Raw genomic sequence first — 24,083 nt, forward strand, 5'->3', positions numbered from 1 at the left:
GAGTGATTTCCAAGAGGAGGATTAGTGGAAAATGCTGCCTTTAGGACTTGATCCTGAGTAGCTTGCAACAGGATCTCTGAAGCACTTGGCATCAGCACTCCCTGCATATTCATTAATATTTTGGACTATGGTTGTAACAAGTATCAGCAAGTGTATCTAATTTCATGAAAGAAAATTATTGGTTCACAGTGGAATAACATGGTGCTTTTACTCAAGCACGCATCAAACATGAGTATGAAATCCCTCTCATAATCTCTAGCTATTGTCATTCAATGTTTATCATCCAACACAGTTGAATACAATTCTTATCTTTGATGGATGTGGCACACAATAGCTGTTTTCTTGAGTGCATCATAAATATTAATAGTATTCACAGAGCTTCTTAAAATTTGTCATGTCACATTGCTTTCATGGAAACACTCAAAATGCCATTATTTTTGTCCCACCAATAGCAAATTCTCTTTTGGTTTCTTTCTTTCTTTTTTACTCTCAAAATTAAATGGTAAAGTATGTTTAACTGAGCAGAGGAAAAAAGGGATAATGGTTCACACTGAGCAATTCCAAAACCTAGTTCAGATGCCCAGAATGAGACTGAAAGAGAAAAAATGTGATACCCTTTGGAAAATACAGTCCAGTTAAAATTGAAACACTTCATGAAATTGAAGAGATTTGGCTGGAATTTCATTTTCGGAAGAACACTGAGAAAGAAGGCTGACATTATCAAAATGGTCCTACTCTGCCATATTCAGAATGGGACATTTTCACTTAAGAAAAAAAGCCTTTTTTTCAAAATTAAATATTTGCACATTATTTAATTGAGTTTAATCAAACACCTCAGTTCTACAAGGAAAACTGTTTTTCCACTGTTAAACAATTTTGATCAATCCAAAATAGCTTTTCTGAATGTCTGTTCACAAAGCACGTTGAAATCTCCTGGCTTTGTTCAGTCAGAGTGAAGCCCATGTGGGCACTCCTCATGACATGTGCTCCCCACACATTTCTCTTCCAGCATATTTCAAAGTTAAAGTCTTCCCCTGGATCAAACTTAATAAAATCTTCAGTGGTTTGTATTTTGGCTGGTGTGTTTCAAGAAATCTTTTAAAATTTCATCTTTCTCCATAAAATTCATCCTGTGGTTGTCAGAACAGCCTTACAAAACAAAAACATTTAATTCCCTATGACAATTAATTTGAAGATGGTAATAATTGCAGAAGATACTATCTCTGCTACAGAGACATAAAACACTCACTATGGGCATGGGAAATATAATAATACAAAAGAAGATTTTCTTTTTTCTTATTCTGTACTCTCTCCACAGTAGTTAATTTGCTTTGAGTTTAAAATCAATCCTTCCAGTGTGGGGTTTTAGGGAAGCTCAAGGCTTCAATCCTGCTCCCATTACTTAGTGTAAAAATTCACACTGAAATCTGTGATCTGGGAGTCATAGATTCCGGTTTTATTTAAAAAACCATCTTGATAATCCCTGATATTTCTGGGATGAAGATCTACTCTATATTGAATTTACTTTTAAATATTTTTCCCATGAAATGGTGAATTTTGTGAATGACAAAATTATGTTCTGTGCAGTTCACTGCATGTAAAGTAAAACAGAGATGCACTGTATAGTTTAAAGGGAACTGGAAGGCCAAAGGTCAAAATGATTTCAAGCAAGAAATATGCATTAAGTGCAATGGATAAACACATATGGGACATTTTGCACATAAAGACACTTTAACCAACCTCTAAAAAATATGAAAATCATCTGGGTTTGCTAGAAATGACTGATCCTATTCTGGTATTTTTGACACTCCAGGATTAAGTGTTCTGGGGTTTTATAACTAACCCCAGAGAGAGCGAAGAAAAGAGGCTGCTAAAGCTTGTCATTTTCTTATTTTAGTTTAAGGTGAAGGTAAGCTTCTTTCTAAGTCTGGGTCAGTTTTCATCTTGGTGTGAATGCGCTCCTTTAATTGGTGTCCAAATATAAGCTATATTGCCACTAGCAAGAATGATTTCTGTAGGAAAAATAAATTCTTTAAAGGCTTTTTTATTTTTAAACACTCCCTTTTTGATAGCTGGATTCAACAGTGTTCTATGTAGGAACACGGACACTCAAATTCACATTACTTCAGACATCTTTTAACTTGTACTGAATTAAAATGAATGCGCAGAAGAAATCTTTTCCCCAAAGAAGGGCACAAGAATCATCATGAATGAAAGCCATGGCAGAATCTGAATAATGGAACAGGACGTAATCTCAGCAGACTCACAGACAAAAGCTCCAAAACAAGAGAAGCACTACCAGGAAACACATGATTTCTAAGCTTTAGAATGACTGCTTATTTAACTAGATGGCCACACAGGCATCGCTCAGCACGGAGAACCACTGCAGACCATGGCTGGATGGGGCTGCATGTGGATCTGTCTTGAGTTTGTGCCATAGCCTCAGCTTGCTTGAGGGCTTGCATATGGAGACTACTGCTCTCCAGGCATGTGATAACATTCCCAGCACAATCCAGGCACCCAAGTCCTGTCTCTTTTATGCAGGGCAGACAAAACCAAATATTTTAGAGAGGGCTTTTTTATTTAGTCAAGCATTTTTGGAAAATCTTCCCACAAATATATTTTACATTTTTAATCAAACCTTTAAGCTGGAAAGGCATGCAGCTCTTACTGGGAAAGATATATCAGAATATGACAGTGGTGGGCTCTCCATGAATAAGAGCACAAGGCCATGCCATCTCCTGTGCAAATGGGGATTCGGTGGCATTCATCCCAAGCTGCATTTACCCTCGTATTCCTCACTGGATACTCGGCAGCCAAAGCTATCAGTACATTAAAAAAAAACCCAACCCAAACCAAACCAAAAACAAAACAAAAAACCCTCACCCTGCGTTCCTGCTTTTTCTAAAACAAATAAGTAAAGTGTTGCACTCAGCAATCCCCTTTCAGCCTGAGTTATAGAAATGGGCATCTTTAAGGATGATTTTTCTGGGTGTTCTTGTCAGTACGTTTCCTAGCAGCAACTGGAGATGCTGTTATTCAGCCTCCCATTTAAAAGAAACCTCACTAGAGTATATACAGCCATCTGTGGTTCTAAGTGATTCACAGCATTAGTAAACCATTAGTCAACCAATAGCTTACATTTTGGGGGAGGAAACAACATTTCTGAAGACATAGATTAAATACTTGCAGGATATACAGAAATGTTTCAGGCTGAGGGGCTCAGAGCACTGGTGAAATATTGATTGTTGCATTTGAAAAACACTTCAGAATAATGACAGTCTGGGAATTACAATTCTATTACTATACAAGAAAGGATCTGTAGCACATATATCTAAAACACCAGTGCTGCCAGTCACAGACCAAGCCATCATTTTCCTAGATAAGAAGAGAATGCTAGATATTCGTCTATTATTAAACCTATTGTTCCTCAAGCCTTCAGCCTTAGCTGGAGCCTTCTTACAAAAAACAGTTAAAATACATCTCTTCAATGTCTTGTTCTTTACTTTGACTAAGTTCCTGGTTGCCTAGAAACTCTCTAAAAGACCTGGATTTTTCTTTTTTTTATTTTTCCCCAACTGTTAGTTAGATAACAGATTAATCCAATCACATTTATTTGTGACAGAAACCTGGATGACAGGCTCAAAGCTGGTGAAGTGTTTGTTTCTTGTACCCCAGGAGTGTCAGACTCCACTGACTTACCTTGCTACCAGCAACTTTCCATAACTATGGAAATTGCAGGTTATGTCTATTTAGATCAAGAGAGATAACTGTGAGAATTGTATCACCACTGGATAGAACAGATTTATCCATGCTATCCATTTCTATAATTAGCACAACATACCCTTCCACTTCGCGAGACTATATTAAGACAAATCAAGGCGTCTAGTTTAGATCCAACTTTACAATGTTCTGACAGATCTGCTGGATGCCTAAAACACATCTTCTGATGCATTAGATATCAACCAGATTCACAACTTGCATCCTACTTCAATGCCATAAAACTTACTTTAAAATAATCACCTGCAGTGTTTATAGTTAGTAATTGTAATATCAGAAGGCAGATTCTTCTCCTGATATTCAGTAACATAACAAAATAGTGGAACCAAAAAGAGCTTCAAATGTGGTTGTGTTCCACTTCCTCACCTTGATCTGTTCTACTCAACATGATGAAAATGGATCACCTTTCTACTTTTTGGGACATGAGTTCCACATGTTAATCTGTACACCAGATGTTGGAAGAATCAATTATCAGAGACATTTATTGTCAAAAAGAAAACAAGATAAGCCTCACAGGAGCAAAGCAGCTGACATTTTCATCTGACACTCAGTGCATCGTGGAACGTTAAACTGAACAGCCGGGCCCAGATCCTCAAAGGTATTTAGGGGCATGTTTGTATCTTGCAAGAGGACGGTGCAGTAATGCTCAAGCTAGAAGCCTGCATGCTATCTCCAAATTAGCCACCTCAGTACGGTGTTCAGTCTCATTCATCTTCTATAGGTAAAATTTCTCAACAGTTTTTTTAATCTTAAAAGCTTATGACAAAAACTTCGATAAAACTAAATATTCCTTCCACTCTTCTCCAAAGAAACCTCCAGGAGTCAAATATTCCAGCTTCTAAATAGGCTTCAAATTAAGGGAGTAATCCTCCAATCCATGCATTTTTACCTGAATTAAATCGGCTTAAATAGTTATGCACAGCTTTAGGTGATAAAACAGCATTTACATTCTTCAAAGCCACTCATCTGTGCTGTCATTAGTTCTTGACGGTATAAATCCTACCTCTTTTCTAACTAAAACAGTTTTTAGAGATAATAAGCAATAGCATTGTAAGATTTTTTGAAAGTGTTTTAAAAAGTACCTTTAGGAGTATGAAAAGTGACTTACAAATCATTCAGAAACAGGTAAAACTGAATAAGAGTGACTTAATTTCCATTTAATTTTCCATTCTCATCAAGCTTGTTTTATTCAGTTCTGATTAATTAATGTCTGTAAAGTGTTCTGAAAATATAAAACACTACATAAATACTAAATAATAATAGAGTACTTCAGGAAAAAAAAAATTGTTAATTTGCATGGAGTTTTAGGAATGAGCATTTATTTATTTTTCCTATGTAAGCAGGCCCATCCAATCCCTTTTAGCTATCAGAAAATGCTCTAGCAGTTACGGGACAATGAATCTTCACGTATTTCACGTGCCACAGTTCACAGAAAATGAATCTAGAATGATTTGCAAAGTTGTGCTTATAGAGGAATAAACACACATCGACAGTTTTCATTCATTTTCAAATCCATTGGCCCTTGTAACAGGAACCTAGCTGCACAGCTTCCCGGATTAAAACAGCAGCACTCTGAAGGATTTCAGAGGTTGCTACGTTTTGAGCTTTGTGTCTTCTCAGCCTGTTATCCAAAGAACAGAGAATTTCACTGACCGCTTCTAAATCAGTCTCAAAAAAAGTGACTAAGAAAGAATCATATATGTCCCTACATACTTATATCTGAGTATCTTATGACACCTTGTCTCTATACATATATTTTTATACCTCTACAGCTATACAAGAGGACAACTATGCATATATCCAATTTTCATGCTCAGAAGGGGTGAATTTCCCAATCTAGCCTCATCTACAGAAACAAAACCTTCCAGGAACAAAACACAGGCTATTGGTATAAGCACTTTGGGAGATCAGTTACTTCATAAAACAAAGGCTAGGTAGGATAGGTATGTGAGGCCCAGAATCCTGTCTGATCATCTCAGCATAAGTCACATTGAATACTAGACAAAATAAACAATCTGTTTCTGAAATGGTGTAAAATGCACACAGCAATACCATCTGGGATCAGATCATACGTGGGGCTGGAAACGGTGCCAGTGAGACAATAAGCGCTTTGCACTCTGAATTGATTTTGAACTGGTGCTCCAGTCACCTGCTATTAGGTAGTAAGGCCACATTTGGACTAAACAAAAACTGGGGGGTTTGTCTGGGTTTTTTCTGGGAGAGGGCACAGGCTGAAAGATACAGTCTACCCTTTCGTGTCCTTTCACATCTCAAAACATTCCCCAAGTAAAACTGAATATGTTTTCCCATAGGACTTTGGCTGTATGCACGCAGACTGGGTCGCTTCCTTTTCCACACTCTTCCCAGCAGCTGGGAATGATGGAAATGACAGTATAGCTTAATGGGAGCATTCCCCACTATGTTCCTCTATAATAAGTACTATAGGACTGAAGCCTCTCAGCAGGCATCTGATTTACAGGCAGAGCCATAAGAACAACCCCACAAAGAAAGCCGACCCTTACAGCAGCAGTAGGGTTATCATAGCTGTCATCCAAATCAGCTCCTGAGAGGTGGAGGCTGCATGCAATTGTGATCATCCATCTTGATATTTTCTCTTTTCTTTGCCATGTCAGCTAGGGATGGTCTGCATTCCCACAGCATCCTCTCTGTGCACTTTCCCACTGTGCACAGAGTCTACGTTGCTCACCCAAAAGTAGACATAAGACTTTCAGAAAGCAAATCCTAAATTACTGGACTGTGCTGTTTCCATCTGGATGTAGTTCCCTTGGAAATCCCAACTATCTGGCCCTGTGCAGTTGTTGAAACTGGATGTTTCCATTAGAAGGAACTCAAGGATTTGGGGAGAACTGTCAGACGATACAGAAAGCGGGCTCTCTTTCAATATGAAATTTTATTTTCTCTCATTAGTGCAAATGTTTTATTTATTTACATATTTTGAAAGCGCTAAATTTGGCCATAAATAACACTGAGTTTTATTATATGGAGAATCATTCAAATCAAAATGGATAGTTTGGGATGAATTCCCAATATTCCAAGATTGTATTTTAGTCCTCTTCCAAAAAATATGCAAAACCCCCCAAGAAACCCACAGTATTTTTACAGTTATCATATAGAAGGAAGAACAGTTGGTTTTCCCACACTAAGTATTTCTACTTTTCTTACAAGCTAACAAGTTTCCAGTTACTTCCTAATGTCCCTATCAAGGCTTTAAAACCTCTGTTCCTTTTTAGTCACAGCATATAGACATTACAGTTTATCATGATGTTCTTTCACCAAGTTATGTTGGATAAACTCATCTCAGGAGCAGGCTAGAAGCAGGCACAGAGCACAGCTGATGGGTGCTACCCTGGCCAGGATTTCACCTGCAGACTCTCCCTGGCCCTGCTTCCTTCTGTGCATCTCAGAACAGTGCTTACTAATGCACTGCTGATTTGATACCAAAGGACTAGCCAGAAATAATCTGCAATATCAATTCATTACAGCAAGATTGTCTGCTAATAAGGAGCTATTTTTTGCAACATAATGTGCAAAAATCAGCTGTATCTTCACTTAGAAAAACCCAAAAGCAAAAAAACAAAAAAAAATGCCTTTCAAGCTTGCTACCAAATGTAAATGTTAAGAACATGAGATATGATGTTAAGGGCTTCATAAACTCACTAAAGCAAAAAATCATCTCTTTTCATCAGGCTATTATTCAAATGTTACCATGCAGTCTCCCCTATCTTTATCTAAAAAAAAAAAAGCAAGCTAGTAATGAGAAAAATATCCCCACCGCTATCTCCAGAGTCGCCACAATGCAATCACAGAATAAATTATCTGGGGGCTCTTTCAATTTTCTCCTGTTTGTTTAAGAAAGTAGCATGGAAAACAAAGATAAACTCATGGCCAACTGCAGCAACAAAACAGTGATATTCCAAACCACATGGAAGAAGATGTCTTTTTATTAAAAGAACCAAAGTGGCCTACAGAAAGAGATCCACACATTAAATTTCATTTTTGTTTTGCAGGATTTCACAGCTAATTTCTCCTCCACTAAGCTCTCACTGAATCCACCTTGGTCTTCTTACTGGAAATAAATTTTTCCTCTTCATGACACTGAGCTGCACTTCTTCATGCAAATGCCAGTGTCATTACCACTGAAACACCATGAGGTTTTGGTAATCCCATCAAAATGTTCACTCCTGCAAATCAAGGACTAAATGTTTTGCTCAAACCTTAAACTCTCCAAGGAACTCTATGTTTTCATCTATAAATATTCAATGTTTACAATGAAAGAGTGGATACACTGAAAAGGAACAGCAAGTAATTTATGTTCAATGCAATCGCAAAGGCATGGAAACACGCTGGTTTCTGGACCCTTCTGTGGTGCTCTTCTGGAAGACCAAGGTCCAGGAGATGACAAAACTCTTCTTTACAGATACCAACCACCTGCACTCAGAGGGAGACTGCCTTACCAACGAGCCAGGCAAATCTTGAAGAGGAGTGAATGTTAAAATGCATTGAGTTCACTCAGGAACTCTGGGCCTTGGGAATGTGTTTCTCTGAACAACACAGGATGATGCATAGAGCAACTATTTTTTGCTCCTGACTGGGCAATGCAGTGCCAGAACCTGCACCAGTTAGTCACTGCTAAATGAAGCAGCACTGCAAACTGGCAAACATAAGGGAAAGAAATGCAAATACAAGGTGTTGTTCCTGCCACTACTGTCATCAATTCTCTTATCAGCCTTAGGCTGAGCCAGTCAAGGATGCTCACATGCAGCAGCAAAGTAATAGCCCACATGAGAGCCCCATTTAAGGACTAAGGTCATAAATTCACAAAAGAAGCTTCTTCCTTTATTCCATGGTTAGTTTACAATGACAAAGTGTCAGAGATTAGATTAGCTCCACTTTGAATTCAGGTTCAGCCTCAGATTTTGTCCAAGGACATTCAGAGACAGCTGAAGTGGCCAACATCTGCCATAACTGCAAAGAGATGAAGTAAAACCCTGGCAAAACCCTGGCAGAGACAGCAGCAAAGCTCTGATCCAACATTTACAATGGGCTTTTGGGTTGGATTCACTTTTCTTTTCTATCTGTGGTGCTCTGCATGGCACAAACTCCATGCTATCCATTTGAAACCGGCAATGCTACATGCAAGACTGTTGATGCACCACATTCTGTCATTATTATACCTGATTCACCATTACTACTTGATAATGTTCCATCCATACAATTAGAGTTTTGTTTCATCTCCTACATAAATAAAAAAAGAAAAGCACTAGAAGAAAATTCTCTATTGACTTTTCTGCATATAATTTCTCCTCTATCACTGGGCTGCCATTGAGTGTAGCCTTTGGCAGTAGGAAATGGAAATTAAACTTATTTAGGGTCTTGTTTACCTTTACAAGCATCTTTCCTTGCTTCTCTCCTAGCAGAAAAAGCTACTGGTCATGCAGAGGAAAACGCCAATATTTGTTCATTATACGGTGTAACAGAAAGAAAACCAGCACAGACCGACTCAGAAAGGAAGGGCAAATGTTTCTCTACTTTTACACCAGAATATCTCCACTGAAATCACTGTTCATGTGTAAGCTTAAAGCTCTAGTACTAAAAAGTCCATCAGGCCCAAACGTAGGCCAAAGGTCCCTCCTAGAAAAGGTGCATTTGATTTTAGAAGGAGATATTTGCATTTTTTAAATAAACCATCAGCTTCAAGCTTTCTGCACACGTACACCTTAAACCCTGCCTGGAAAATATGGCCGACAGCTACATCTTCAGAAAGTATTTTGTCCTTTCTCTGTAACTCAAACCGGACCTTTTATTAAATTGACACTTTGCAGCTCACTAGACTGTGTGGCTCTTTGGGGAAAAGCAAAGCAGAAAACAGTCCAGTTGTTTGGTTTAGCAATGAAGTTTCCCACACATGCATGCTAATTTATTTCATTGAAAATGTCCCAACTAATTGCAACATTTACCCTTAGAGCACATGCATGGCAGTCGCATTAATACACCAGAAGACAATGGCTCCAAAGGAGCTATTACCATGTACCAGGCCAATAATCCACAAACGGTAAAGGATTTTCACAAAAGACTCAAATGGTTTCCAAGGAGCCATTATGGCATATCAGGTAAATAAAATATTATTGAAATGTATTTTTTGCATTTAAATCACTTGCAGCAGGTGCATAGGAAGTAGCATATAATAAAATGGATCACATTCCCTTGAATACTAACGAGAATCAACGGAAACATTTAGCAAAAAGAAGCAGCAGCAGGTTCTTACCATCGCAAGAGGAACAATTCCCACAAACATTGTTCGGCTGACAAAGATCTCGGAGACCACCAGTTCGCTCACGGAGTCATCTCGAGGGTATTCCACCTGCCAGGTAATTTGCTGGGCCCCTGCCAGGCTGCTAGTGTTGTCAATCTCAAAGTCCATCTGCAGGATCTCATAGGAAGACATGTTTGCTCTGGAAAAAAACCCAAAATTTCTCACATCAGTAGGATGTTAATAACAAAATATATTTTGATTTTTCTTTTCTATTCACCAGAAGATCTACCATTAAATTCAACATGGAGACTTGAAGACACTGACAGAAACGTAAATCAAACTACACACTGGGCAACAGCTACACTTTATAGATAAGGTGACACTATATCTTTTAGTTTCATGAAATGGAGGCATTTTTCCCATTAAACTCAGGCATTCATTCTCCATAATTACAACGAATTTGCAGAATAAGCCCCAAACCCTGGGAACTGCATTGCACAGATGTTGCTAAATTATTTAATATAGCATTATTATAATTTTGTTGCTGGAAATACTGAAGCTCCGAAACAACAGAATACTTGGCCATTCCTCATGCTGTATCAGAAATAAGCTCTTGGGGGGGAGAAGTCTTTCAAACCCAAACTTGTCTTTATCTCAGTGAAAAAATGGATTTGCAGAAATAATACATGACAAAAAATGGGGGGTAGATTATCCTTATTTTCAATTCATGAAAACATTCTTCTCATCAGTGGTGCAGACTTGTAATTACATGGCAATCATTATATATTTCTCATCTGGAAATAAAAGTTTAAAGGTAAAGAAATGGATGTAAATGCATAGCATTCAGAACTGTATTTAAAAATTACTTCTGCTTCTTTTGTTAACAACAACACTTAGTACTCTCCTCTGGTCCAACACTATGTAAATATTAATAATTAATCCTCAGGTTAGAAAGACAGATCTTGTCTTCATGTTACAGAGAAGAAAACAGACACCAAGATTTAACCAACAGCAGTCGGCATATCCACAGCAGTGACCTATTTAGAAAACAGATCTTTGCTCATCCAGCGCTTTACTTCCACAAAAATTAAGGTACTTTACAAAGCAGCATACAAGTTCCTGCCCCAATTTCCCAGACAGACACTTGCAGTGTGGAGACCTGATGCAGCTTACAAAACACAGAGGCGGGATGGAAAGGCAACTACCCTGACTGCAGACCCAACTGCTGAATCATATTCCGTTGAAGAGACGACCAATGGTATCAGTGTTATGAAGTTTCAGGGTACGTGCTCATAAAATAGGTTAAAATCTGAATTTGCAGCACGTTAGACCATTCTGTAACGACTTGAATGTGCTCTCACTGCGACCATGAGATAGCTTGTTCCTGATCTAGGGATGTGCCCTGTGCATGCAGGCACCCTTCAGTAATGACCCGCTCTCTGTAATTTCACCCTCTATCCTGTCCCACGGTACATGATTTGTGTGCCCTTACCCTAAAGTAGTGACTCCAAGGGCTGTGTTCAGAGAAAGTTTCAGCCTGCCGCTACAAAGAACAGAGACTTAAAACATCCTTTTCCTCTTCCCAGCTGCACAGAGGCAGAATCTGGTTTTGCCATATGTTTTTGAAGGCACGTTGTAAAGGAAAAAAATCTGAACAGGAATTATTGATTTTCATGTTTTCTTTCTGACAACAAACAACACAAACATATGCCTCAATGCCTCGAGGATAAATATTTTCCATGCTGACAGAAGATAATATCCACCTCCAGGCAAAACTAGAAGCTATTAAGGCATCTTTTGGGTGGCCAACCAGACAATCAGCAAAAACCTTTTAAGACAAATATTATTACACAGTACTAGGCATGTAATTAAACCATTTCTGTTAAAAACATAACCACTGTGGGCACCACGATGGAGTACTCAACTTCATAGTTTTCTATGTATCACTTCTGGCAGTTTGTTTTATCTAAATTACATAAAATTAATTTGCTCACAACACAGAAATAAAATTTAGAGATGAGCTTTACACTAACTATGGATCTAGATATTGGGCCTGTCAAGGTATGTTTAGATCTGCAATTTAGGTTCAATCTGTTCAAGTCAATAGTTGCCACTCACAAAAACACCCACAAGTGGTTTCAAATACGGAACAAAACCACTGATGGAGGGTTTTGCTTTAGATTCACCACTTAAATCGTATGTCAGGTTACTCTGCACTGATAAATCCATTCCACGTGTCCCACTGATTGGCACTTCTTTGAGCTTGGTCCATCATGCCTTCAATTATTCCTTTCCTGTTTTTCTTTTTACACATCCAAAAAGTAACCATAATAGTGGGTTTATATTTTTAAGGGGACTCGATCTCCCTAAGAAAAGCATGAGTGTGTCTTGCCTATATAGCAAGCTGAAGTAATTGCCAGGGAGTAAAATGACTCTTGTGCCTGTAAATATGCAAAGACCTTCACTGCACCCTTAGCACGTCTGTATAGCTATAAAAGACATAAGTTTCATTTAAAGGCAGACATGGTTACACACTGCTGGATTAGAAATGAGTCTCTGAATCTAGAAAAGAGCAGCAACTCACATCCATAAACCTTCCTCAGATCTAACTAATACTAACGTATGAACTAAAGCAAAGCTGACTTCCCAGGTATCCCAGGACCCAGGACTTCCTAGGTCCTGGTTCCAAAGAGAATCCTTATCATCATCTGGAAAAACAATGTGGCTTGTCAAATGTTTTCTGCTTTGTCTCAGAAGCAAATCATGTAGCATGACATATTAATATTGATTAAAGAAGGATCCACTTCTTTTCATTTGGACTTTTGCTGAAAGAGATGGACGTACTGTATCTAACTATCTTTCACTTAACGGAGTTTCTCCACTGGGTGTATAGCTTTAGCAAACCAGTATTCAACTTTCTAGACTCCTTTATTCACCAGTAGGTTTCCAGTTACCTTTGGAACAGCAGGTCAATGAATTTTCTCTAAAATTATGGTCTCCCTTTTTTCCTCTTTAGGACAAAGATTCAGCCTTCAAGCAATGCCAAGTGTTACAGTGTCTGGGACACAGAGTACCCCATGGACTGATCCACCCTCCTTGTTCTAAGTCTCTTCCCAGGTTACAACCATAACAAACCCATGATAAACCCTGAAAAGTGAATTTCTTTCTTGCTAAGACTAGTGCCTTTCTACTGGCCGCTGCATCTCTTATCCTACAGGGGCTTCTTTCCTAGCGGGAAGATTGGTACTATATTCATAATTCTTGCAATTTATTAACCATCCTCTATAATACCATCTGGGAGACCACTGTCTTTTTCCACTGAAATTGATGGAGGTTGCTAAAGTAAAACCAGAGATAAATTAAACCATAATCAAGACCTTAAAGGTTAGCATTTACTTATGTCAGCTCCATTAGCTGATAAATCCACGTCGCAACACCTGTATCTAAATTTCTCTCCTGGCTATGCAGCATTACACTATAACCCTTTTTAAAAGGAGTTGTTCCACCCTGCCATGGCGTATCTTCAGCTTTTAGTCTGATTTGTAGCTGGTGGCCAGTATGTTGGTCTTTGTAGTCACTGTCAATCTGCAACTGCCTGGTGAAGACAAAACACTACCAGTGGGAAAAGCCACTAGCAGAGAAGACAACTGTAACTCCTGCTGTTATCAACCATTAAATCCTGCTAAACCAAACTTTATCCTATAAAGATTTTTCAGCTTTTTCTTGAGACTTATTCCATTTTTCTCTGAAATAAGTTTGCACTATTGGGAAGAGTGTGATGGAATCCAAGGACTATAAATCACTTCTTTCCACATCCTTCTTCTCTTTTTACTTAAATATTTCTATTGTCCAGTGAAGTCTTTTCCTGGTTTAGAAGGATTTTGCCAAACCCTATTTTAGAGGAGCAATAAAAAATAAAAAGTCAAAATTACTTTTATAAAAAAAGATTATTTCCTGCAAGCAGAAGGAAAAGACCTTATAATTTTAGGCAGCTGGCATGCTTGCTAATAAGTCCATTTCTATGGAAATGAGTTCATAACTATTAATTTTGCCTGCTCCTGATCTATTCTTGATGAGCCTTTCAAATTTAGAAAAGCGCTTCATGATTCTCTCAATTTGGTAATTACTAACTCCCTTTGATGAATCCAGCCCAGTGTTTCAGACATGAGACATTCATTACACATTTTTCTTTCTGGTGAGAGGAGAAAAAGAAACCATGGGCTTGGATTTACTTCCTCTCGCAAACTCCAGTAAGTAGGCCCTCTTCTTCAAATTGTGATTTATGATCTTGTTTGTGTACTTTCACAATACTGCCTCTGCTAGGTGCTAGAAGAACCCACCAAACCTTGAGATTTCTGCACAATTTCATGCTGTCTAGCATCATATATATCTAATGCATTCAAACCAGGTCCCCAACAGCCCAGTCAAGCTTTGTAACATATACAGTCTTCATTCTGTACCAGCAGTTAGCAGGCATGGTTGTGATCCCAACCTGGAATAGAAGAGGACAGAGTTTTAGCACAGAATGCACAGAAAGGTAAATCCATGCCAAATAAAGCCAACTCTAGCTCCAGCCAACTCCAGAATAAGAAGAGTTAATCAGGACAGGAAAATGTTGCTAAGTCCCAGAACTGTCCTGCAATGGACCCATCCAGGCGGGCAGCTGCAGGCATGCAGAGCCCCACTGCCTTGCTCAGCTTGCCAAGTTGAACCTGAAGTATTTCTTCTGGATGTACATGAAGCCATAAAGGAGTGAGCACTCCACCCAGAGGCAGAGCCTCTCCTCAGTTAAAAACACTCTCCCAGTGGAACAAATCACAGGCTGCACAAACCACTAGAAAAATAAGGTCCGGATTTCAAGTGCTCCTAAGCACTTTAGAGAACTCTTGTATTACTGCATTCAGATGCTATGTAAAGATTCACACCGTTTTTGGACGGCTACCTATCATATCACCTTGTTACATATATTCTGATTTATTTTCTTCCTTAATCTGCTAGTGTATGCAAACAGTAGGAAACAAAAATATATTTTAAATCTGAATCTAAAAAAAATCCAGTATCAATTTTTTTTTCCCTACATTTGAGTACTGCATTCAGCTCTGGGGCCCCCAACATAAGAAGGACATGGACCTGTTGGAGCAAGTCCAGAGGAGGGCCACGAAGATGACCAGAGGGCTGGAGCACCTCTCCTATGAAGACAGGCTGAGAGACTTGGGGTTGTTCAGCCTGGAGAAGAGAAGGCTCCAGGAAGACCTTACAGCAGCCTTCCAGTACCTGAAGGGGGCCTACAAGAAAGATGGGGAGAGGCTTTTTACAAGGGCATGTCGTGATAGGACAAGGGGTAATGGCTTTAAACTGAAAGAGGGTAGATTTAGGTTAGACGTAAGGAAGAAATTCTTCACTGTGATGGTGGTGAGGCACGGGAACAGGTTGCCCAGAGAAGCTGTGGATGCCCCATCCCTGGAAGTATTCAAGGCCAGGCTGGATGGGGCTTTGAGCAACCTGGTCTAGTGGAAGCTGTCCCTGCCCGTGGCAGGGGGGTGGGAACCAGATGATCTTTAAGGTTCCTTCCAACCCAAACCATTCTATGATTCTATAATTTATTACCTTATTAAGTATTTATATGGAACTGCATAGGCTTTTTTTCACAAAATAATAGATTACTGTGAAGGTCCACCATAGCGCTAACGTTAGAGGTTTTAATAAGTACTACAAAATCACCTGGCATTGAAATAATACTGAATTTAATTTATTCCTAATTTTTGTCTAAGCCAAACATGGAATTATTGAATTAAGTACTGGAATGATACACAGTGATTGATGTTATGATGGCAGTGACAGGCTAAATAGTTAGTAGTTACCTTAAATAAACAAATGCCTATTATTAGCTATTAAGAAAGATTTACATTGCTAACCAAAATGAAGAGCCTGCCCTGTGTATTTTTAGAGAGAATGAAATATGCAGAATGCCACGGTGAAGGATGACAGTGCAGGGCACTCTGCAGTGCATTCAGCTGGGTGTGTCACTGGCGCATGGAGGGTTTGCTGGCTCACACTGCCGGTTCATCAACAACTTAGTTGATAAAAGTCAGACCCTTCTATTAGTGCAGTTGGCTATTACAGGAAATCATAAGTTTCATTCATTCATTCATAAAATAATGTTTTCAGTAAATGGCAATCTGTTTATGAGGCCCACAGTGGTGTAAACAAAACTCTAAAAAAATGGAGCAGACACTAGGTAACTGAAAATAATAAAATGTCTGGTATCATGTTGCTTGAGAATCTTTTCAAGGTTAATAATGGTCAATTCTTTCTCTGGCAAATTGTCACCAAATTCAATGAGAACAGGATTACATAAGCAAGGTACATTAGTTTATAAAATACTTCAGTAATACAGGTCTCACTCCTTTGATCTCAAGAGGATTAATTTCATAAGTATGGTTTACTGAAGATCACACACTTACAAGAGGAGGCTTTTCAACGACTGATTGGAAATGTTCAAGACCCTAATTTCCTGCTGAAGTCAAATGAAGCAGCAGACGGCCAGGACCTCTTGGGGAAAAGATCCAGATTAAAGGTCCTGACCTTCTCCCCCTAAGGAAATTAAGATCCCAGCAGCGCAAGATGAAGGAAATGAGAGCAAATACCTACTACCAGAGCAGCATCCAGTTTCTGAATTATGAAGATTTGCGTACTGTCAGCCCTTATACCTTTGTGAGTGCTGCCTTCCTGAATGCGGGCACTGGGTAACAGGAACTGGCAGCAGCTAACACCTTTAAAGCCAGGATATCTTCTAGCAGCTACAACATCCTTCAGCACAGATCCTACTTGAGAATAACTTACTGGGGTGAAATGGCTACACCTTGTGTTACATACGAAGTTTGACTTGATAGTGGATGTTAAAACCTAAACCCTTTTCTCCCAGCATATATCATTTTCATTAGGCTGTAAGGACACAAAGCTGTATACAAGCTTGGAAGCAGCCTACTCACACTGTTCTCCCAGTGTAGTTTGCTGAGAAAGGGCCTCATCCTGAGGAGCACTGGAGATGGGCCGGGCTGGAGCCCTGCATAAATAAGTGTAGGTATCCCTGTCGAGTGTTGCAGTGTGGATGAACGTCCCTAGAAGCCAAGGCGAACTACCTGCGCGTCCTGAGTATTTCTGCAGGCTTTTGCATCAATGTGAAAATGTTCAGATGACACAGCGCCACTGTCCCTTACTGCGCAGCCCCCAGAGGTTTTGTTCTGCTGAGGGAAATTGGACAGTTGGAGGTGCAAGGCAGACACAAACACTTGAAAAAAGCCCTGCTCACTCTTCTTCCATGCCACAGCATACAAGTGCAAGGCAGAAGTCCCAAATGTTGAACAAACACAGGATGGATGGCACGTTGCAAGTAAATCTGCAGGGATGGATAAAGTTTGCTTCATTTCCTCTTGTGATGCATTTCAAAATCACAATTTACAATTTGCTCTGTTGTCTAACAGAGAATTTTCTCTGTTGTCCAGTTTACTTTATACCAGCTACAGGCTTTTTCAAAAGATTTTTTGGTGCCTGATCTTGTTTTTCTTTCACTGCCATAAAAATTCACGCTCTTCACAGATGCATGGGCAATGTAAATGGCTACAGAGGATAAAACCAAGCTGCTAAATCTGTTTAGAATGTATGGATTGACACAGCACTTTTTAATAATCCAGTAAAAGCCATAAAAACAAGAAGAAAATATTTTTGTTCAAAACACACCACCAAGACCAGATATTATTCATGTTATTTTGCTTAGCCAAAATTTTCCCACAACTGAAAACAATAAATCTAGATAATGAGCAAACCTTTTAAGCTCTTCAGCTTCTTCCACTGCCAATTCACAACTGTGCTGCTCACTAACAACTTGCAATAACTTCCACTTTATTTGATTTTATCAAAATCATCATGACAGCCCTGGAGACAACTGAGACAATTGCTTCAATTATTTTTATTTGCTTCCACCCTTGTGACAGTGTACAGAAATTCTTCTGGTAAAAGAGTCCTTAGATACTATTTTAGTTAGCCTTTAATAAAACAGGACTTTCAGGACCAAATTCAGTATGGGTGTAATTGGTGCGCTCCATTGGTAACGTGTATTGCTGGGCACTGAGACTCCATTTGTTTCTTTGTCATGACTCTCCCCTTTTGAAACAGCATGTAATCTTTTGGGATTTAAAAAAGCATTTTGATTGCACTGGAATATTTTTCTGACTACTATTTAGAATCTCTTTATTGCTGTGCTGTGTATTTCTTAAAATAAAGCTTCTCTTCCAGGAGAAAGCATCTTGCTGGGGAATATAACAAACACATCCAGTAAGAAACTGGGGCCAGGGTTTAGCTGACGTTGGATGCAAATATAGAGGGAGCTATTGTTGTTTAAAAAATAAGAATGATTTTATGATGAAAGATTTATGCTGAATCCTAACCAGTTAATAAATATCAACAGCCCAAACGGTGCTTATAATTTTTCTTTAACTATTCAGAAATTCTAACATATTTACATACCATAATCACATGGTGTATTTTCAACATTGCTGTGCAAGCAGCTGAAATATACTATAAAGCAGAGATGGATTTTTAAAGAACAAATGACTGAAAATTCAAGATAATAAATTCAGCGATGTAAGAACTTCTTTGCAATGCAGGAGCTCACATACAAAGACCCTCCCTCCACAGACTCTCAAAAGACCTTTAAAAGAACAAGAATACAACTCTGGGAGGCACTTTTTTACCACGGCCTGTGCTGCAGCTGAGTAACCCAAGGCATGGGTATCTTCAGCCAAGCTGCATGTAAAGTCAATGCAGCAAACATTTCACTTGACCTCAAAGAAAACAGAGTGGATGGTCAGGGGCATCCAGAGACTCGATGGTGGAGACAGGCAATATACCCTAAAAGTTACCTGCTGGAAGTCCTTGGTGACACACTGCAATGCAATGGGACAGACTCTGGGTCTGTCTGTAATGCCACCACATAACAGCCAAATAAATGAGTTTCCTGAAGGTAATTAAGCAGAAGAAAAAGGCCACTCTTCAATTCAGCTCCTCCACTATCCCTACACTAGGTTATTGGCTACCAGCTCAGCGTAGCTGAAAATGCTTCATTCAGAGTCTTGCTCTTCCCCAGCCAACTACGCAATGGAAGATGTGCAACAGTTTAATTTACCTGTACACTCTTCCAAATTTATTGTGAGCCTCAGGAAGAGTGACTCTACGTGACAGCTCCTGAACTTATACAATTATGTAAGGCTCTTGAATTTACAAATTTACATACGCAGCTTCCTTGTCCTCCTAGATAGAGATAAGAGCTTGGGTAAGTGACCTGGATGCACCCTAACAGGTCAAACTACATTTCCAGCAACATGTTTCCTTGGCATTTTAAACACTTTATGATTTTTATATGCCTGACATTAGCATTAAGTCATCAGAACAAGTGCATCAGAAAAGAAAAACACAACTAGACCTAGGAGAAAGTTGCTACCAATCCAGTTGCTTTTTTGATTTCAGAATTACAATTGAGACTGACAGCTGGATCTCCTTGGGGAGAAAAATCAACCACAGGGAATCTAAAGATGCAAACTCCCCACGCACTGAATTTATGAATGAAAGGAAAGAGGAGACAAGCTGCAGACTGTGACAGGAACATACCTAATGTGCTGGAGGATACATGAAAACAGTGACAAATGGTGCTCTCCTCTTGAAGATTTAAAAAGCCTAATTCAACACCTTTTGAACTCAATCCTTTGCTTAATGGGCAAACAGTGTAAATGAGTAAATAACAGAATGCCAAGCAGCTAGCAAGGACAATGGGAAATTAAAAATCAGTTGGGTTTTTTTCTTTCTAAAGCTTGCTAAGAGTGCACAGAACTCATGAGTCTGCTGTAGAAGCTACTGTAATACCACTTGCATGAAATAATTAAAGAACAAATCAAAATAGGAACATTGGCAAGAATTATTTTATTCCTCCTACATTCTCTTCAGATTCAAACAAGATTAAGCATCTAATGAATTAGACCTAGCTTTCTTTGAATCTAATGTACTCTTAGATGGAGAGATAATGTGCAGGGTGTCCTGTGGCTAATTCACACTTCTGCTAAGAAATAAATGGCCATGACAACATCCTCAAAGAAGTTAAGGCAGGGATCAGTGTAGCCCATCAACATTAACACAAACAGGACCTCCTCTCCCCCCACTTCCCTGACAGACACATGGTGTGCATAAAATTGTTTTATTTTATAGGCTGATAATTCTGTTTTAAAAAAGAGTTAAGCTTTTCCTCTCACTGTTGATACCCACTGAACAGACAGTAAAAACATGAAAGTGAAACTGGCATATAAACATCAGTTTCCCATGTTTTAATTAATAAAGAAGATTAATTCATCCAGCTGAGCAAACGCAGGGTGCATCAGGGTCTGCATGCAGTGTATGAACAGAAAGAGCCATCTGCAGTAATTCTATGTACCTCCACCCTTTGCTAGTTGAGATCAGCTTAAAGTCCTAATCTTCACAACAAAACTAAAAGCAAGAGAGAAACAAGCAGTTATAATGTAAGACATTTCATTAAAAGCCTATTTTCATCCTAAAAATGAATCCAAATTTCCCTAGAAGTGCAAAGAGAACTCCAAACACCAAAAAGCAGTATATTTAATATTTAATATTTATCTTTTTAAAAATCATTCCACAATTACTTTCTAATGGCATGAAAGTAAGGTCAACACAACGGTCACCACGTAATGTCTCTAGGTCACCTTTTCAAAGGGTAATCACTGCTTTGTCACACTTGCAAGACAATGATTTCCCAACATGTGATGAATTCAAATGTAGTGACAGCTAATGGGGGGCTGCTGGGATATTGCTCAGAGCTAAGGTCATACCATGAATAAATGAGTTCAGGCACAAGTGAGTAATAAGTGAGGTTAATTCATTTAGGCTCTGAAAAGGAATAATTAGAAATGGAAAGGGGAGAAGTGGTCTTCCATCCCGCCTTCCCCACTCCCCTGTTTATATGATAAAACGTCCCTCCAGGACTTCATTTCAATGAATTCCCTCAGCAGTGAAGGCTTTAACAACCTGCGGATGGAGTGGGGCTGAGCGTCCAAGTCGAGCTGCTCTCCCGTGTGAGGCAGGCCAGATGCCTGCACGGTTGGGAAGAATCACCGCTAAGGACATCGCGCTGAGGACCTCCCACATTTTCTCAGGGAGTCTGAGCAGTATGTGACCCAAACAGAACAGTAACAAAATACCGGTGCAGTGGATATGATGTTATATTGACTCCTTTATTACCCACTGTAATAGTCCCACGATTTGGGGATTGTTTTGCTTTTTCATTTTCCTTGCTACAATTAAAAATGTTACCTCAGCAAAAATACCAGCTGTCATGAAGAACAAAGAGTCAGATAAAAGGATTTCTAGAAAAAGAAGGCAGGTTCCTGCAAGCACTGCAAATCACGCTAAGCTACATAAAATATCCCTAACATTAAGGGTTAATGTAACGCAGAATTTACAAAATCATCCTCCTTCTATTCCTCTTTTCTGAATCTTTTCAGGATTTCATAATCCCTTCCCTCCTCCTGCCTTCCTCCCCATACAAGAATATGCTCAGCCCTGGAAAATTGTTTAGCTGAAATCCTTAGATTTTGTCGAGTCCTGGCATTCTTTGAAACAGCTGTATTTACACCCATTGCTGGTGGGTAGTCATGCTGGAAGCAATTAGCTTTCATGCTTTTTCAATATCCCCTTTCAAAAACTTTGAGATCCCTCATTGCTATTGATTTAGATGTAGAGAAGCATGGGGGGGGGGGGGGGGAAGCGTTCATCCATATGCTGAGCTCCTTTGGTCTAATTCAAATGCAGCAACTTCAGCTCCCCACCACCTAACGAATGCCTCCACAGACACGTTCCCAGCCCATCAGTGAAAATGCTCAAAGGCCTTGAAAACCATCACCACAACACTCAAAGCCAGCAGCTTCCAACACTGCTGGGTCCAGGAAAAGGTTCAACCAGCCAGCAGCCATCTCTCATTTAGATCGACAGGTTGCATTTGAGCACGTCTGTTGAGTTTAACAACACTTCAAGTGTGTCCTTTATATTTTTCTAAGAGAAAATCTGTCACTGCCGGACAACTTAAAAAAAAAAAAGAAATGGAAAGAAAAACATGGTATAAGACAGTAGCTAAATGTATACTGATTGCAGTAATTGCATCCATTCCTCTGTCGGAAAGTCTTGTATTGTATTTCTAATATGCGCTGATAAGTGCATTCACAACATGATTAACTGCCTCCAGACAAGAATGGCTATTATGTTTAACAGACTGATTAGCAAGTGACAGAGCTGCAAACTGTACTCCTAGTAAATTGGCTGCTTTTAAATTACAGCAGCTTTTTTATGGTTCCATTTTTAAAATGCAATGGTTTGTTACACATATGCAATGTAATTCCTATCTGACAATAAGTGATAGAGGATACTGAGCTTTTAACTTTTAATCTTCAGATCTCAATTAAAGCATTGCTCATTTTCTTTTTAATTACAGCGAAATCTGCACCATACATGGCACTCATTAGGCAACATCCTGTCTTCAATATTGGTCTCAAAAACTATCCTTAAACACAGGGACAGTGATTCTAGTCCACCTCTTTCAGAAGTTCTACCTTATTTAAGCCATAATTTTTGCTGGTTCTGTAAGCAGTCAATTAAGACAGGATTTATTGTATTTTTCCCAGCATTTGATTAATTCCCTCTTCTTACTGCTGTGGGCACCTTTCCCATGGACTTTCACAGAAGCCCCAGTGACCTCGGAGCAAGGCAAAGGGAAGAAGTGCCGGGACTGTGCCGCCAACAGCCCCACTCACCTCCTGGAACAGAAATCAAAGCAGAGATCTCAAATCTGACCTCAGCTCAGACTTGCTATGGCATAAGGCATGCCCCTGCTATAGCCAGGTCTGTTTATACCTCAAGTGAAATGAGCTCCTCATTAATTCCCTGTATTTTATAACAACAAATGGTAGGATTTCGTTCCTTGCAGTGCTTCTGAAAATCCTGCCATCAAATGTGTGGTTCTGTTTTTGTTGATTGCTCATATTTTTATCGCTGTAACGTATGAGAGCACCAGTCTTGGATTTGGGCCCTCTGTGTATTTCATACAAACACAACTACAAAGACACTCCTGACCCCCGAGAGCTTTAAGTCCACAAGACAGAGACAGAAAAGAGATATAACAATCTGCACCAATTTAAATTCATACAGAAAGCACAAACCCTTTAAGTACAAATTTATCTAGAGACTTTCAAGCTCAATGACATCATGTACTTCAAACCAGCTTATTTATAACATAAAGCTTAGTATAACTTGTAAGGAGATAGAATAAATCAATTTGCTCTATCACAGAACTTCATCAGATACAATACAGATGGCTCTGCTACCATGGTTAAAAATAACCTACACATTTTTAAATCAGCTCAAGGCATTTATCAAACTAGGAAACTGGTGGAGGAGGATGTTGTCTAGCTTGTATACAGTAATGGGAATATCCACCCAGCAGTTTGGTCCTTTTATTAATCTTATCTCACGTGTTTATAATTTTATTCTGGACAGTCAGCTGAACTGGGAGAATTCAGTTTCCCAAATCATTTATCTTTGCTAAATAGCAGGACAGAACAACTTGAAGTTGTTTATTGAATGTAGATAAGAAGGGGGGGAAAAATCATCCAAAGGGCAACCTGATTGTAGAACAGAACATGAAACACTTCAGTAACAAAACCATTGTAAAGCAAACCTGGCATCCTGGCTGAGCAGTCACTTCATGCTGGATAAAAAAGGATGATGGGAATTAACAGACCCCGAGAGGTAAGCCCTATAGTAAATTAATCGTCGGGGAGATTGCACCATAGAAGTGGCCCTGTAGATCCTGGCATCCTCCTGCATGGTCCTCAACCAGTCAGCTTGTGTTTCCCAGCTAATCTGCACCAGGCAGGGAGACAGAGTGCAAAACACCCCACAGCCCTGCAAATAATAC

At 39.2% G+C, this 24,083-nt stretch overlaps 1 protein-coding gene across 1 annotated transcript in view; it reads right to left on the reverse strand.

The window, feature by feature from the left end:
- The window catches only part of TMEM132B (transmembrane protein 132B), a 258,825-nt gene that overhangs the window by 66,759 nt on the left and 167,983 nt on the right, over window positions 1-24,083 (reverse strand). Inside the window, exon 4 of the mRNA XM_050906609.1 lies at window positions 10,067-10,253. Coding sequence (XP_050762566.1) covers window positions 10,067-10,253 — 187 coding nt within the window. The remainder of the gene's footprint in view (window positions 1-10,066; window positions 10,254-24,083) is intronic.

The sequence above is a fragment of the Gymnogyps californianus genome, chromosome 16, assembly GCF_018139145.2.
Source record: "Gymnogyps californianus isolate 813 chromosome 16, ASM1813914v2, whole genome shotgun sequence".
In the NCBI taxonomy this organism is placed as follows: domain Eukaryota; kingdom Metazoa; phylum Chordata; class Aves; order Accipitriformes; family Cathartidae; genus Gymnogyps; species Gymnogyps californianus.